This window comes from Melanotaenia boesemani, chromosome 8 (assembly GCF_017639745.1).
Source record: "Melanotaenia boesemani isolate fMelBoe1 chromosome 8, fMelBoe1.pri, whole genome shotgun sequence".
Taxonomy (NCBI): domain Eukaryota; kingdom Metazoa; phylum Chordata; class Actinopteri; order Atheriniformes; family Melanotaeniidae; genus Melanotaenia; species Melanotaenia boesemani.
In genome coordinates this window covers 17,349,690-17,367,366 of record NC_055689.1, presented here as the reverse complement: position 1 = coordinate 17,367,366, position 17,677 = coordinate 17,349,690, and the positions used below count along the sequence as shown (strand labels likewise).

General features: G+C 41.1%; 1 protein-coding gene across 2 annotated transcripts; it reads left to right on the top strand.

The window, feature by feature from the left end:
• Window positions 1-1,725: 1,725 nt before the first annotated feature.
• On the top strand, window positions 1,726-16,143 carry LOC121644970 (protein starmaker-like). Of its 2 annotated transcripts, XM_041993240.1 has the most exons (9): window positions 1,726-2,144; window positions 3,847-4,150; window positions 7,450-7,593; window positions 7,684-7,800; window positions 7,901-7,987; window positions 9,939-10,019; window positions 10,110-10,196; window positions 15,243-15,479; window positions 15,694-15,770. In XM_041993240.1, the coding sequence occupies exons 1-8, from the start codon at window positions 2,067-2,069 to the stop codon at window positions 15,476-15,478; spliced, it is 1,134 nt and encodes a 377-aa protein (XP_041849174.1). In that variant the 5' UTR covers window positions 1,726-2,066; the 3' UTR covers window position 15,479; window positions 15,694-15,770. The 2 variants fall into 2 exon arrangements, with proteins under 2 accessions (XP_041849174.1, XP_041849175.1); XM_041993241.1 differs by lacking the exon at window positions 7,684-7,800 and having other exon boundaries at window positions 1,727-2,144; window positions 15,243-15,477; window positions 15,692-16,143.
• The last annotated feature ends 1,534 nt before the right edge of the window (window positions 16,144-17,677 follow it).

Sequence of the window (17,677 nt, the reverse complement as noted above, 5' to 3'; positions counted from 1 at the left end):
AGGTCCTCAGAGTCCGACGCCTGTGCCCAGGTCCTGTCCAGCTCTTCAGCATCTGACGCCTGCGCCCAAGTCCACGTTGACTCTGATTCCTGTTCTTGAGGAGGTCCCTGGTCAAGAAGCCTCTCTTCTGGTTCCTGTTCCTGAGGGGGTCTATGGTCAAGACGCTCCTCTCCCACTTCTGGCTCCTGTTCCCGAGGAGGTCAGTGGTCGAGACGCTCCTCACCCACTTCTGGTCCCTGGCTCCGAGGGGTCTCAAGTCGAGATGCTCCTCACCTGCTTTTGGTTCACGGCTCTGAGGGGGTCTCGGGTCAAGACGCTCCTCACCCGCTTCTGGTCCCTGGCTCCGAGGAGGTCTCAGGTTAAGACGCTCCTCACCTGCTCTTGGTTCATGGCTCTGATGGAGTCTCAGGTCAAGAATCTCCTCACCTGCTCCGAGGAGATTGCTCCTGTGCCGCCACCTGTGGTCCACGCCGTTAAGGAGATTGCTCCTCCTCTGCCTCTGGCACCTGGGCTTGCCATAATGTGGATGATACAGAGCCCCCTAGAGATTAAGTTCCTGTCCCTGTTCCATTCTGCGCGCTTCCTAGAGATCCAGTTCCAGCCTGCATGTCTTCCAGAGGTCCAGCTCCTGTTCGTGCAGCCCTCTGGTCATCCACCAGATATCCAGCCCCAGTCCTTTCGGCCTCCGGGTCGACCTTCAGAGATCTGATCCCGCCCCAGTCTTCTCGGCCTCTGGATCGACCTCCTGAGCTAAGTCCTGGACTGTTGTGCTTGGGCCTGGTCCCTCCTCCGGACCCCCTCCGCCCGCCAGGCTTGAACCATTTATTTAGTTTGGACTTTGTTGGTGGTGGGGGGGGACTGTCATGGTTCCTCTGTTGGGTACTGGTCTGTTGTTTGGTTTGATATATTTTGATCTTGGTTTATAGTTTGTGGTTTTTGTTTTTTTAGTCCTGTGTTGATCATGGTTTAGGGTTTTGGTTTGTCATGTTTAGTTCTGTTTTGATCTTGGTTTCCAGTTCTGGCTTTTTTCTTGTTTAGTTTTCTGTTTAGATCATCGTTTGTGTCATGTTTTAGTTTTTGTCTGGATTTTGGGTTTTGCCACGTTTAGTCCAGTTTTCCTGTTTTCCCTCTTGTGTTCCTGTGGTTTGTGTTTCTGTCTCATTAGTTTACCTGGTCTAATTACTCATTCACTTCAACTGTTCCTTATTACTCCCTCTGTGCATATATACCCCGTGGTTTTCAGTTTGCCTGTGTCAGATCCTTGTGGTTCATCCTTGTATTGTGTGGTTCCCTTTCCCTGCTTTTGTGGAAAAATAAACCTTTTCACCAGCACCATTCTGCATCCTGCCTCATTCTCCCTGTGCTTGGGTCCTCAGCTCTGCCAACATAACATTCATTTACTTAAGAAATCTAATTCTATGGCTGAGAGTTTATCAGACAGACTGAATTGTAGAGTGAGATGGCATCACGGGAACAGATAGACAGTTAGACACCAATGGATTCATTTTTACAGAAGTTTAGATTATGTTATTTAGTGTTATGGTGGTGGGGCACGACAAGTGGACCGACAGTCTCTAAGCGGTGTAATGACAGACTGAAATCTACGGACTGGAAAGTCTTTACAATCAATCAATCAATCAATCATGATTTTTGTTATTTTTCATATTTATTCAATGATTTGCTTTTAATATATTTCTCTACTCATTTATTAATTAATTTATTTTAATTTGTCCATACATTTCCTTAATAAATAAATCACAAATTTTAACGTTTTTTCTGAACTGTTTAATGAGGTGTCTATATTCATAATTTTAGGATTTGTTTGAAATTCTGTTTAGGGTGACAATTTAAAGGAGAGCACCATGAAAGGGTTAATGAGGTTTAAGGTTGAGTTCTCAGGGTGAGAGCTGTGCCTGTGTGTGTGCTTCCCAACACGCTGATGTGTGTTGATTACTTGACCAATCAGAGGTCGAGGAGCGAGGTGAAGAGTTCAGGCTTGTTAAGACCTGCCTGGACACCTGCGTCTCTCCCCTCCTTCAGCTCGTCTCCGATATTCAGCATTTAACATGGACAGATTTAAGAGAAGACTTCGAAATTTAAGGAATCACCACCAAAAGTGCGAAGAGAGATTTGAAAATGCTCGGGTAAGTCATTTTTTCTTTGCACTTATTTTGGTTTTAAAGTCACTTTGTGTAGTTTATTAAAACAATGACAGTGGCAGTGCAGAATTTACTAGTGTTAATTTAGTTATCCAAAGTAATGATTAGGAAGGAAATTGTTTTTTTCTTTTTTAAATGAGAGGGACAGGACTTCTCCAGCCTCTCAGCTCCTCTCCTTTAATCTCCTCCTGCAGCTCAGTCCCTGTTTCAGCGCATTTACTATGAAATTACTTCGTATTTTTTGTTGCTAATTATGAAAAACAAACTTCATGTAAGCAGATGCAGCAGGCAGTTACCGTTACAGTTACTACAGAAACCCAAATGAGATGCAGAAATGTCAACATGAACACGTGACAACTGCTATCAATGCTCCACGCTCAGCTCAGGCTGCTGTGTGGCCGTGGCCCTCTGTACGGTTTGTTTAGGCTATATTTAAGCTAAATGAAAACATACTGCATTAAATGGAGGCTCAGAGGTAACCTGTGGCTGTGGAATATGTGAGGAACATGCAGACAACATATGGAGAGTTGCACCTGCTGCTGTTGAAGTCCTGTTGAGTTCACCTGGCTAACTAAACTTCCAGCAGCCAAAATATCTGAGCAGATATATGAACTAATTACTGCTCAGTTTCTGTATCAAACCAGGCTGGGTCAGTCTGGACAGAGGCCAGTTTATTCTGTAAAACAGTTTTCAGTTTGCATGAAGAAATAATGAATAAATGAGGCTGAATGCAGGCTGATGTTAGTTGGTTTACTATGTTGTTAATGTCAGGTTGTTAGCTTCACAGCATCACCTTTGGCTGCTGTAATATTCAAAGTCTGTTCGTTTAGTTATTTATTTGTAATAATATTGATTTGTTTTCACTCTTAATGATGGTGATCTAATGAAAGCCCTACGCCTCACAAAGCACAGAATATCCAGTCAGACTTTTGTTACATTACACAGCTATATGTTTGTAAGATTTATATGTTTGATTTCTGAGCTCTCAGCCATATAAGGACATTGAAAGACTTGTTGTTCAATCACTAATGTGATTGTAATGGTAATATAGTAGGTAGGCACAACCTAAAGCAGTCTGATCAAACTGCCTGAAATGTTCTGTAAAAAATGCAAACAAATTTGTTTATACAGAGAATTAACTGAAAGAAAGTAAGAAAAAAAGACTTAAATGTGACTAAACTGTGTGATTGTTTTGTCTATAATTTGGCCAAAATGTTTAATTAAAGATTAGTTCATGATTGTGGTGAGTAAGCAGCAACTGGCAGTGGTTAGGATGCTGCTGTGAAATTATGAGCATTTCTGCTACAGTCTGTGTGGGATTAAACGGTAAATGGTAAGCTACACGTAGTTTAAGTTTTGAGGCAGTTGTGTTGGATTTGGAGTAGTCAGTTAAGGAAAGTAATTTTTTTGTATCTGAAGCCATCAGGGTTTTATGTTAGGAAATATGTCTGCATTGTCTCACCTCAATTGAGTTTCACCATACGTAGACAGTCATACATAGGCCAGAGTCCAGCAAGAGGAAACATGCCACATGTTGTTTAGACAGTGATACTCTTTTTATTTTCACAGATATGTAGATGTAGAGGTGTAGGCATGTATTTGGCAATGTAAAGTTTTCACACTGAATTAGGCAGTAATGATGATAAATGATTATTTTCCCTGTTTTTTCCTCTGCCCTGCTGTGAAGGCCAAAAAGGACCACTGCCCCTCATCAAGTGAACATACACCTGTCAAAGAGAGGCGTGGTGATGAACCTGATAAAGCCTGCTATCCCCCACCAACACCATCACCATCCGTAGAAGATGAGGAGTCTCTGTTATCCAGCTACAGTGGATCTGATGCAGACTACAAACCATCATCACCATCATCCAGTGAGGATGAGGTCCTTGCACAAGAGTCAGAGTCCTCCTGCCACAGTGCACCTGAGAATCACCACAGTCACTCATCCAGTGAAACTAGTATCTGGAAGGCTAAGGACCAGAAGGCCAAAGGTAAATCAGTTCAAATAGATATGCAGTCAAAAGGAAAAAGGAAGTTACAAGATGGCAAAAAAATGGTGAAGATTACTGTTAAAACAAGCAAAAAAAAGGATGGTGCCAGGGCTTGGGACAAAGCTCATTACTGTGTGTACTGTAAAAAGGCTCAATTGAAAATAGCCAGACATCTAGAAAGAAAACATAGTGAGGAACGCGATGTCGCCATTGCTTTTAGTTTCCCAGTTGGCTCCAAAAAAAGGAAGAAATTGTTGGAAGGCCTTCGTAATAAAGGCGACTGGCAACATAATGCCAGTGTCTTAAAAGAAGGAAATGGTGAGATTGTAACATGGAGACAGCCCCCTGGGAAAGCAGACATAGAGAGCTACCTACCATGTCAACACTGTTACGCGATGTTCAAGAGAACTGAACTGTGGAGACACAATAAATCGTGCAGAGGACGGGCAGAGGATAGTCAGAACGGCAAAAGAGCCAGAATCCAAAAATCTTCCTCGTCCCTTATTCCAGTCAGAGAATCATCTAGTGGAGTACAAGAGATCATTCATTCCATGCAACAGGATTGTGTAACTTGTCATATCAGGAATGATGAGATGATTTGTGCATATGGAGATGCATTATTTGCTAAAAAGGGCAGAGAACAATCTCAGCACAGATATATTGCACAAAAACTAAGAGAATTGGGACGTTTTATGTTGGCTGCCAAAGACATTGACAAGCATGTCGCAAGTCTTAAAGACATTTGTGATCCAGCCAATTTTAATCTGGCAATTAAAGCAGCCAGGCATTTGTCAAACTATGATGTAAACAAGAATGAATATGGAAAGCCATCTACAGCTGTTAAAATTGGCTTTTCACTCAAAGGAGCAACTGAAACCTGGATAGGCCACTGCTTGATGACGTGTGATGGTAAAGCTGAGAAGAAGGCAAAAAAGTTCAAGGAACTGCTGGATACCTCCTGGTCCACTTACGTGTCGACTAATGCTCACAGCACAATTGAGCAACGCAAGTGGGGCAAAGAAGACAGTGTACCTCTGACAGAGGACATAGTCACCCTCCAGAACTACCTGAGGAAAGCTGAGAACGAGGCAATGGCAGAGTTAAGAGAGCGTGTGAGTACTACAGCGTACAAAAAATTAAGTGAGAGCCTTCTTGCACAAATAATCGTTTTCAATAAGAAACGGGAAGGAGAGGCATCACGTTTAACCCTTGAGACCTATCTTAACACAAACACTGGCCAAATGAACAAAGACATATATGAGACCTTATCTCCCGTGGAAAAACAATTGAGCCAGAGACTGACACATTTGGTGACACGTGGGAAGAGAGGGAGAAAGGTTCCCATCCTACTTCTGGAGCGCACCAAAGCTTCTCTTGACTTCCTCATTAAAAAACGGAGGGAAGTTGGCATACTTGAGGAGAACCCGTTTCTGTTTGCAAGGCTTGGCACAACTACCAATCTTCGTGGGTGTGACTGCCTCAGAAGATTTGCAGAAGAGAGCAAGGCCAAAAACCCAGAACTGCTGAGATCAACAAAATTAAGGAAGCAAGTTGCTACCCTATGTCAGCTTCTCAACCTCGACAGCCAGGAACTCGAGCAAGTTGCTCGATTCATGGGACATGATATCAGGGTCCACTGCGACTATTATCGTCAGACAGATAAAACATTCCAAGTGGCCAAGATTGGCAAACTTCTGTTTGCGATGGAACATGGAGCAGAGTCCCTGAAAGGGAGGACTCTACAAACACTGGACTCTGTTATCAGTGGTATGTAAATAAATATTAATACCATTTTAAAGTCATTACTAGTTTTATCTCTCTGTCATTCTCTGTCATTCTGTCCACTGTGTGCAGCATCTATATCTATCTATCTATCTATCTATCTGCATATTTTCAACTTTCATTTAATGTAATTGTAAAAGCAAGTTTACTAATTTTCTACTGTTAATGTTTCCATAGACAAAGGACATGCAGCCACCCCAATCAAAGGTCTGAACAGTGTCAATGAGAGAAGGATGTCGGATGCAGGAAGACAACAGGAAGCTCATGATGGTATGTAATGAAAATCATAACAAACCAATTTTATTTGAGCATCACATTTCAAGTATAAGACAACTCAGTGCTTTATATAACATTAAAAGCATCTCAGGAAGCATTAAAAAGTACAATAAAAGCAACAAAAGAAATTAACTTAATAAATAAAATGATATAAAGAGAATAAATTAAGTTAAAACAATTACAAGCAGCAAAAGTCTAGATAGGATGTAGTGCAGATTTCACCTTTAGACATGAGTAAAGAAAAGTTTTTAATCTAGATGTAAAAGTGTAGACAGTTGGTGAAAGTTTAATCTCCACTGGAAGATTAATGCTCCTCCTCCATGTTGATTCTGGACGCTGGTCTGGACTGCGGCCCGGACTCTGGGCCAGACTCCGGCCTGACCTGAGTCCTTGGATCTAAGAGTCCTACTAGGTTTACATTCTCTGAAATTTAAAGATGGATTCTGGACTTAGACCATTCTGGGATTGTAGACAATCTGTAGGATTTTAAAATCTTTTCTCTGACTGACTGGAAACCAGTATAAACTGAAAACAAGTGTAAAGGTTTTAAAACTGTTCCTGAACTGTTTGTTCAGGTCCCACCATTAGTGGTTATGTTAGGAATAGGACTGTCAACGCTATAGTGTCAGTGCTTGTGACTGATTTGAAAGCCTTGAAAAATCTTTTTTTCTTTCAAATAAATTATATTGATAAGTTGGACCTAATGTTGACCAGATGTCCAGGTTCTAAGTTATCAGTAAAACACCAACAGGTCCGAGTTTGCAGTGCAACCGCTGGCAACTGAAACAGAACCAGTGCTTTCCATAGTAACAGTAGTAATATGTTTCAGAAGTCAGTAACAGTAATCATATGAGTAATAAAACAATACTTAAAGAAATCCAGAAATTCAGCTACCACCCAAGCTTGAGCATGTTTGGTACGAAAAAAAACTTAACAAATTATTTGCTTGACTGATTTAAGGCTTAAAGCTTTTCTGCACATGTAATTTTTTGTCAGAAAAACTTTGCCATTGTGAGGGATTGTCTATAATATAGACTCTATATGCATATGCATCTTTCTAATGTATGCTCCATCAGATGGAGAACAGCTGTCCATCATAAGCTCATCAGTTTAGAGGCCAAAAAAATACTGCCACAAGACAAAGACACGATGATGATGACTCTGGTAATTCCAGGCAATATTAACACAAGAGCCTTGAAATGGAGCTTGGCCTTTACTTGGTATTAATGTAATTTTTACAGATGGAGAGGTGCCACATTCAGCTGCAGCAAGGTCACCTGTAAAGAGACTATGGCAGACTGCAAGAAGAAGACATGATGAAGATGGTTGTGGTGCTGATGAGGATGATGGGATTAATAACACCATTCAAGGATTTGAAAATGCAGGTAATACTCTGTGACTTGAATCTTCTTTCACTGCATCATTGTTTCTGAGATTTTAGCAATTTCATTAGACTAAAACATCATCTTGCATAGATGGAGAGTTGCAAGAAGACACAAACACAGGGAAACGAAAGATGACTACAGCTAAACAAAAACATGATGACGATGATTTGAGTGATGGTCAAACTGGTCCAGACATTGAAAAAACAGGTAATGCTTTTTTGTCTGAGTTGGATCTCACTGTGTTATTGATATATTTCTGAAATGAAGATGTAAGGACTACAACTCTATCAAAACATATTTTTTATAGATGAAATGGTGTACCAGGAGAGATGTGGAACACCACCTGTTGAGCAAAATGAGCGATCTACCGAGAAACGTGATGATGATGGTTGGGGTAAGTCTGTAACATTGGCATGAGTGAAGTGTTTGAGTTTAGCTTAGTGTTTTTAATTTAAGTCCTTTTTTAGTTTTGTTTACTTTCCAAAATATCAGCAGTCAAATACAAATAAGTTTCCTCAAAGCATATACACCCAATATATAAGATAATGTATAGTCTAAACCAGGGTTATTCAATTCGGTCCTACGAGGGCAGCAATGCAGCAGGTTTCCCATGTATCCCTGCTTCAACACAACTGCATCAAATTAAATGGATCTAAGTTCTGCACAATGACTAATTCATTTGAGTCAGTGTGTCAAAGCACGGACACATGGAGAACCTGCTGGATTGCGGCCCTCGTAGGACCAAATTGAGTAACCCTGGTCTAAACCTTATGTCAGGGGTGCCCAAGTCCAGTCCTCGAGATCTACTATCCTGGAACTTTTAGAAGCAACCCTTCTCCAATACACCTGAATAAAATGGCCCAATTCCCTCATCCACATGTCATTCAGCTCTGCAGAGGCCTGGTAACAAGCCATTGATTTAATTCAGGTGTGTTGGGGGAGGGATGCATCTAAAAGTTTCAGGATAGTAGATCTTGAGGACTGGACTTGGGCACCCCTGCCTTATGTTGTTACCATCCCTTCCACCAGCCCTCCCTCCAGCTCATCAGCTATCCCACTGATTACAGTGTGTCTGAATTTTTCCATACATTATATATTACAAATGATGGTGTCTTTAAGTTCTGTGTAACAAACGACATATTGTTAAATACAGGGCAAATTATATTGACGGGCTGGAGCTGAGCACTTCCTTAAACTGCACTGTTGCCCCGAACTATACACCACTTGCAACATTAACACTTCCCTTCCTTCTATCCGTACTTTTTTTTAATTTGGATGATAAGGGGCCCGTTTCATAAAGGAGGTTTAACAAACTCTTAGGTGGAATCAGAACTCTGAGTTGAGTCCGAGTTGAGTCGACCTGTCCAGGGCATACCCAGGGCACAGTTATACTTTAATACTAAAGCTTGTGCTTGTACTTTAGTATACATTTTACCTCTTTCTGCCACAAAATACTGATATATCTTTATCCAAGTAGAGAATAAGGTGAAGTCAATGAGTCGTGCTCCCTTTAGCCAAAAGTATGGTTGAGTATTAGTTTAGGAATAGCAAATATACTACAGACCATGTACTTGTTGTGAACTAAAAAATATATCAACTTAATACATATTTGGACTAAATTACAACATTTTTAACTTCATAAAAGTCAACTTAAAGTATACTTCAATAAACTAAACTAAAATATAGACTAGAAGTATATAACTAATACACTGGCAGTAAGTAGATAGTGTACTTGTGGTATACTTGAAAGTGTACTTTTGGAAACTCAAAATAACTTTCGTTAAGAATTTGTAAAACAAATAGAAATACAACTACTGGAACATTAGTGGTAAGCACAAGTACAAAATTCATTCTGTGAAGATCCAGTACTTTTTTATTACTGCTGTGTAGTACAGAGGCTACACTTGACTAAATGGGGTAGTTTTTCTTCACCTCATTACTGGTAATACTGATAATTTATTACTGTGTTAACATTCATACAATAAAGGTTAGCTACCTCTGTTTAGCAACGTTCAAATCTTACATTTTTAATGAAAGATTAGATTTGTTTTCATATCTTTTCAACATAAATAAACATTCAACTTGACAAATGAGGTGGCCTTCAGGGGATTTTCTAAAGCAGAAAATTTACAACTAATGGCAAATAGTCAACATTATGCATGTAGAATTGTTTAAACAAGGTAAAGTTTTTGAAATTACTAATACATGCCTACATGCCAACATAAAGATTGCTACACTGATTAAACCTGTCTGAGGCCCATGCTTTTATGCATTATTGACCTTGTTGTAAAACTGCATCTATGTTTTCACTATTTGACCAAATGGCTCTGTTTTTTTTTTAACAGATGAAAAGGATAGAAAAGGGCGTGTTAAGAGACAAAAGGAAAATGTAAACAAACGAAAGCGTCAAGTTGATGATGACTGGGGTGAGTTCATGTTAAAAAGACTTGCAAAAGAGAAGTGCTAAATGCAAAGTGTTATGTATTTTCATTATACTGAGATGCCATGTCTCTCAGATGGAGAGGAGAGACAGACTGCTGACACCAGATCCCCTTTGAAGGGCCGAAAGAAGACTGCAGCTACAAGAGAACGTAATAATCTTGGTAAGATTAAATTTTGTTCAATAGATATGTTTCCTGAGAACAATATAAGTGGAATTGACTGCACAAGACACTAACTTGCATTTGAAAAGACTAGTAGTTAAAGTGGTGTTGCAGAGTGTCTATACTCAGTTGAAACGTAAATTTCTATTGTGTAACAATTTCTGTGACAAGGTTATTAATTAATTAATTAATTAGTGTTACAGTAGCACAATTGTAAATCAAGCCAACTTAAAAAAAACAAACTTCTGATCAACAATGAATATTTGAGGCTCCCCAAATTAAGTCAGTTGTTATATGGACGTAAAGAATATATTTACAGGTTACATATTTTACATTTGGCATTTCAATAAATATTTTATCTGTTGTTGTAAAATAATACATTTAAATTAAAACAATGATAACAGCAATAGATACATAGATTAGACTTTATTAATCTCACAGTGGAGAAATTCACTCGTTACAGAAGCTCTTATTACAGAATAAGGTGAACATGCATCACAACAAGAAGGTGCAATATAAATTATTTTACAAGAAAAGAAGTCTAAGAAAAGCAAAAAATATGTAGTGTTTTTTATATATATATATATATATATATATATATATATATAATTGACAGTGCAAGAAAAACAACCTCACAGACTATATACATATTTACATGGTGATGGTGGCATATGAAGAATATGATGACATTGATAATGGGGGGTATTGCACAGTAAAATATAAAGTATTATGACTATACAGATAAGTTGTACAGTCTGACAGCAGTGGGAATGAAGGACCTGCAGTAGCTCCTTCCTACACTGAGGGTGTCTCAGTCTGCTGCTGAAGGAGCTGCTCAGCCCCTCCACATTGCAGCGGGTGACATGATGGATGTGAGCTTGGCCAACATCCTCCTCTCACCCACCTCCTCCACAGAGTCCAGCGGGCAGCCCAGGACAGAGCTGGCCCTCCTGACCAGCTTGTTCAGTCTCTTCCTGTCCCGGTCAGTGCTGCTCGCTCCCCAGCAGACAACAGCGTAGAGGACAGCAGAGGCTACCACAGAGTCATAAAATGTCCTTAGCAGAGGCCTGCATACTCCAAAGGACCTCAGTCTCCTCAGGAGGTGGAGGCGACTCTGGCCCTTCTTGTACAGGGCGTCTGTGTGGTGTGACCAGTCCAGTTTACTGTTGAGGTGAACACCCAGGTACTTGAAACTGTCCACCCGGTCAATGTCCTTCCCCTGGATGTTCACCGGTGTGTGGGGTAGTGTCCTTCTCCGGAAGTCAATCACCATCTCCTTGGTCTTACTGGTGTTTAAGCACAGGTGGTTGCGCTCACACCAGTCCACAAAGTCCATGATGACTGACCGGTACTCCAGCTCGTTCCCCTCAGACACACAGCCCACAATGGCTGAGTCGTCAGAGAACTTCTGGAGATGACAGCTGCTGGTGTTGTAGGTGAAGTCCGAGGTGTAGAGGGTGAAGAGGAACGGTGAGAGCACTGTTCCTTGAGGGGCCCCCGTGCTGCAGACTACCACCTCAGACACACAGTTCTGCAGACGCACGCACTGTGGCCGGTTGGTGAGGTAGTCGATGGTCCATGCAGCTAACTTTCCATCCACTCCAGCTCCATCCAGCTTCCCCCGCAGCAGCGCCGGCTGGATGGTGTTGAACGCACTGGAGAAGTCAAAAAACATGACCCTCACGACTCTCCCAGCGTCTCCAGGTGAGCCAGCGCCCTGTGCAGTAGGTAGATGACAGCATCATCCACCCCGATGTTTGGCCTGTAGGCAAACTGCAGCGGGTCCATTGCGGTCCACACCACGGAGCGGAGGTGACCGAGGATGAGCCTCTCCATGGTCTTCATCAGGTGGGAGGTCAAGGCGAGGGGTCTGTAATGGTTCGGCTCCTTCGCGTGTGATATCTTAGGAACCGGAACCACATAGGAGGTCTTCCACAGGACAGGGACCTTCTCCAGGCTGAGGCTCAGGTTAAAGATGTACCTGAGCACCTCACAGAGCTGGTCTGCACAGGTCCTGAGCAGCCTGGGGCTGATGCCATCTGGTCCTGCAGCTTTCCTGTTCTTCAGCCGCCTCAGTTCTCTCCTCACCTGGGCCGATGTAAGGGAGAGGGGGGAGGTGGAGGACAGTGGGGGGCTGGTGGTGGAGTCCATTGGTGTGAAGTGGAGATGGGGGGGAAGCTGAAAGTGAAGGTGAAGGGGGAATGGGATGGTAGATGCTGGACTGGGGATGTGTAAAGAATCAAATCTGTTAAAAAACAGATTTAAATCATTGGCCCAGCGCTGGTCTCCATCAGCTGTCCCTCTGGCACCACTCTGTCCAAATCCAGAGATCTCCTTCAGCCCTCTCCACACGTCCCGCGTGTTATTCTGCTCCAGCCGCTCCTCCAGCTTCTTCCTGTAGCTGTCCTTGGCCCGCCTGATCTTGTACTGGAGTTCATGGTGAACTCTCCTCTGCTCCTCTCTGTCCCCTGAAATGAAAGCCCTCTTCTTCTGGTTCAGCAGGACTTTAAGCTCAGGGGTCACCCAGGGTTTGTTGTTGGAGAAACACCGCACCCTCCGGGTTGGCACAGTCTTCTCCACACAGAAGCTGATGTAGTCCGTGATGCAGTGGGTCAGGCCATCAATGTCCTCTCCATGAGAGCTGCAGAGTGTCTCCCAGTCTGTGGTTTGGAAACAGTCTCTCAGTCTCTCATTGGCCTCATTGGTCCACACTTTCACAGACTTCTTCTGTGCCAGCTGTCTTCTCACCCTGGGTGTGTATTCAGGGAGCAGATGTACGAGGTTGTGATCAGAGCGTCCAAGCGGGGGGAGGGGGGCGGAGGTGTATGCGTCCTTCACATTAGCATACAGTAGGTCCAGCGTCAGGAGGGACTGCGGGTGGCGAGTCTGCATCTGAGTCACTGCGCTGTGGAGCAGCTCACAAGCAGCTGCTGCATCGGCCGAGGGAGGGATGTACACATTAAACAGTATAATACGGCCGCATGCCCACAGCGAGTAACTCAATGTCCCTGGTGCAGAGTTGTTCCTTTACACAGACGTGCGCCGGGTTGCACCATCTCTCGTTGACATACACCGCGAGTCCCCCGCCTTTCCTCTTACCACTCTCCGCCGCACTCCTATCCGCGCGCGAAAGTTTGAATCCATCCAGGGAAACCACAGAGTCTGGAATAAGTCCATTCAGCCACGTCTCCGTTAAACACATGAGGCTACATTCCCTGAACTCCTGCTGTAGCCTGGTCAGCGCCGCAAGCTCGTCGGTCTTGTTGGAGAGGGAACGAACGTTTCCCATAATCAGAGGGTAAATATGGCCTGTACCTCCGTTTCCTCTCCTGGAGCTTTCTTCCTGCTCTGCAGCCTCTTCTTTTTCTCCGTATCTCTGCGGGAATCTCCGGCTTCTCTGCATAGAGAAGAGCAGTGCCGCTCAGAGCTAACAGCTGGTCCCTGGTGTAAACAATGGCGCCGTGGCTGAAACCAAAGGTGTCCCCCACCGAAGTCTGGAAAAGTGCCAAAAGAAGCAGAAGTCCAAATAGAAAAGTAATAAAAGTAGGCTTCCCATGTGCAGAATTGCACCTGATACTGACTACTATAAAGAAAAAAAGAAAACCACATCTAAAACCATAGAAAACGCTAAAAAAAGGAAAAGAGGAGGCAGAGCTGCCGTAACACGCAGCCGCTCGCACAGCGCCATTTCGCTTTTTTTTTTTTTTTTTTTTTCTTCCAAATGAGGAGATGGTGTATTATATTTGATAATAATCACCTCATATGTCCACTCTAATACCACCTCAGATTTTCAGGCTTTGACTGTAGCATCTAAACATAAATGTCAACATTGATAGTGGGTTATTGGCAAAGAGATCTGTCGCAGGTCCTCAGAATCAGACTCTGATACAGATCTCTCCTTTGGATCAAGAATAGCGAAAATGCATCTTAGATTAATGTCTCAAACGGCCTTTGTGATGAAGTAAACAAATTAACATTTTAATATACAACTAGTTTCCAGAACCAACAACATCAGCTCAGTGTTAATTAAAAAGACATAACTTACTGGATACACTAAAGATGATGGAAATAGACCAAAGGGTGGTGTTTTTGTTTATTTTATTTGACTTGTTCAGTTACAAAATTACCTGCACTACAGTTACAGAGTGAATGCTGCTGTTTATACAGCTGATGAGCTAATTCTCCATCTGATCTGGCAAGTTATCTGTCCTGATCATTCTGTCTGTCAGTGCGGTCTATTCTTCTTTCTTTTTTTTTTTTTTTTTGTGGTCTGATTTAATGAAGCGGAGCATACTTAATATTTAACTATTTATTTGTTAACCGTCAATAATATTTGGTGCACCTGTTGTATTCTGATCTTTATCTGATTGGTTGAGGAGACATAATTACTTTGATACATTTAATATTTGCAATTGAGACATCTTTTGATTCTCCTCACAATAAAATCAGCCACTCTGAAACTGACAGTTCTCACTGCTGCAGCTTCTTCCTGCGACATCTTAAAATCGTCTCATCTCATTATGGATTCTAGGTAGAAACGGGCCTTAATGTTATGAAAAATACAATAGAAAGACAAATGCATAGAACTAGACCTTTAGGTATTTATCAATGTACAGAAAAATATTTTCAAACTATTCAGGTCAGTCACCCGGAGTGATACATCTAACCATCTAAAACAAATTGGCCTCTTTAAACTTTTTATTTTAGATGTTTACATTGTAACAAACATATGAATCAGAATACTTTATTGATCTCCAGGGAGAAATTCTTATGTTGCAGCTGCACCTATTCAAATAGCAATGAAAAGAGATAGGAATATAAAAATAATAAAACTAACTAAAGCTAACTAACATAAAAAGATAAATATGTGCAGCTGAGTTTGAGTTAAAATAATAAAAAAGAACAAATTAAAAAATACGTAAGCATGTTACTGTTATCAGTCAATCGAGGCAGGGTTCAGGGTTCAGGTAAAAAAAAAAAACTTCAATAAGGTCGCACTTTATCAGCTCAATGTCTAATAAACACCTTTTGGTTTTTGTTTTGTAGATGTTCCAGAAATGGAAGTCAAGAAACAAGGTAAGAGACCCTGGACTGACAAGGAGAGGACTGCAGTAAAACGACAACTTGCCAAGTTCATCGCACTGAAGAAGGTTCCAGCAAAGGAAGACTGCATGATGTGTATTTGCAAAGAGTCTCCAGTCCTGAGAACACGGTCGTGGAAAGACGTGAAATATTTTGTCTACAATGAAATTGTTAAAATCAAGAAAAAGCTTGCATTTTGAATTAAAAGAGGACAACAGAGGGAGGAAACTGAGATGATAGGTGCTAAAAGATAAGGGAGAGAGTAAGAGGGTGATTATTCCCGTGTTTTAAGGGGTTTGTTATGCCTGTTCATTTGTTAGGAGGCCTACATCACAGCAAATCTTTTATGTAGCAGTTTGCGTTGAGTAGGAACTGACACATGCAGTTTTTTTTTAAGTTTTTGGAAAATTTCTCAGGAAACACCTGGCTGTTCTATATTGTTCAAATCAAAAGCTGCATTTTGAATAGTTGCAATATGTTTATATCTTCTGCACTTTGCACAACAGTCTTGTTACTGGCGTTTTTGGTTGCCAAGACTAAGTTATAAATCTAATGTCCACCAGTTGTTATTGTTATTTATGGATTGAGTCTGCCATGTTTGTGTTTAACACTGTGGAACAGGAATAGCTTTCAGAAAAAGAAGCATGCACTTCTGAAGTTCACTTGATTAATTACTAAATGTATGCGCAACCACAAAAGGTCACAATCATATTACATCTTAATCAAATGTGATCAACAAATTTCCAGTTTTAACTGGCAGCTCAGCTATCAGTTAGGACTACTATTCTAATTCTTTTTTACATAGAAAAAAGCCACAGAATTGATATGACTTAAAAAGAAGTTGTTTTGAAAATTGACAATAGGCTTAACTGATACCATAATGTCTTAAGAAAATCATTATATGCTTTACCTTTTGACAGCTAAACTGGTAATTCAAATTCTTCTTTATACTGAAATAACCAATTTGCTCTTTAATAAATACTATTTTCATTAAACAAAACTGCCCTGTTATTTGTAATTCCATCCTTTACAAATGTAATATATGTCAATACAGATTTCAATTATTAATATTCAGTAAAAAAAAGCATTCTAGTTCATTTTAAATCATAAAAAACCCAAAGCCATTGACTGGTCCTCACATAACCTGTTGAAAACTTTTTTTTTAAATGTTGGTGTTTAATGTAATCTAAGGCAGTGTTTGGGAGAAGGGTGCCACCCTGTGTCCATAAATGGTATTTTTGTGTTCCTAATTTAAACAGAAAGGGTGGTCCTCGCTATGTGGACCTTTTCACTCGGTCCTCACTGTGCAGTAAGTGCAGGAATGTGTGTGTGTGTGTGTGTGTGTGTGTGTGTGTGTGTGTGTGTGTGTGTGTGTGTGTGTGTGTGTGTGTGTGTGTGTGTCATTCCAAACAGTGTCTGTGAATATTGCCATATGGGACCAAAGTGAATGCGGTTGGTTTAGAAAAGCCTCTAAAAGTGTCTTCACTGCTGTCCAGAGCTGTGATTTATCTGCTGTTCGATGTAAGGCTGCACTACCTTTACTGAAACTAAATACTCTCAGCATCTGGAGCAGATGCTTACACCCATATCTCTTTGTGTGTACATAATGTGTGTGGAAAAATATGCAGCCTTATCCTTTGTGATACAAAAACCTTTAAAATAATACACAGCCTCCCACCAGTGGTTACACAAAAAGTTACAGTATTTTTAACAAGAAAGCAGACATTACATTTATATTACCATTTCCTTTTTTCTGCAGTGTCGTTAAGTGCAAGCAGTGCAAGCTTTGTGATATAAGTCCAGACCATATCTGGCAGAAAGCTAGCTACTTCGTGGTCAGACAAATCATTTATGACACTGTTCATATTTCTTATAGAGGATCCAAAGAGGCCACATAGAGGCAAATAACCCAAATCACTGTTTTCATGGAGATGAACAAATATTGTACATTTTTGTTGTGATACAAAAAACAACATTCAAAACATTTGGAGGTTTCTTTGGTCAAGTTTACATAATTTGCAGGTGTTGGTAGTTTACCAAAGGTGCGCATTGTGTGAGGATCTATGTGAAGACGTCATGGAGTGGTAAAGCCAGAAACATTTTTGGCATGGTCAAATTGAGACCACTACTCCTGATGTGGCATAGAAACAAATTTCTATTTTTTTTTTTTTCTTGAATGGCACAGAGCTGTATAGTATTAATTCACATGGAATTCAGTTTTATGAGTGCATGAAAAGTCTTTTGAAAGATTTTGCTATTGGTTGTATGTGGTGACCATGAGAGGTTACTCGGCTTAAGTCTGAGGTAGTTATGGCCACCCATGGCCGCCCCTTGTGTTGTGTTGGTTTCTTAAATAATCCATTTTTTTCTGACTGATTAAACCAGATGATTGAGCAGTC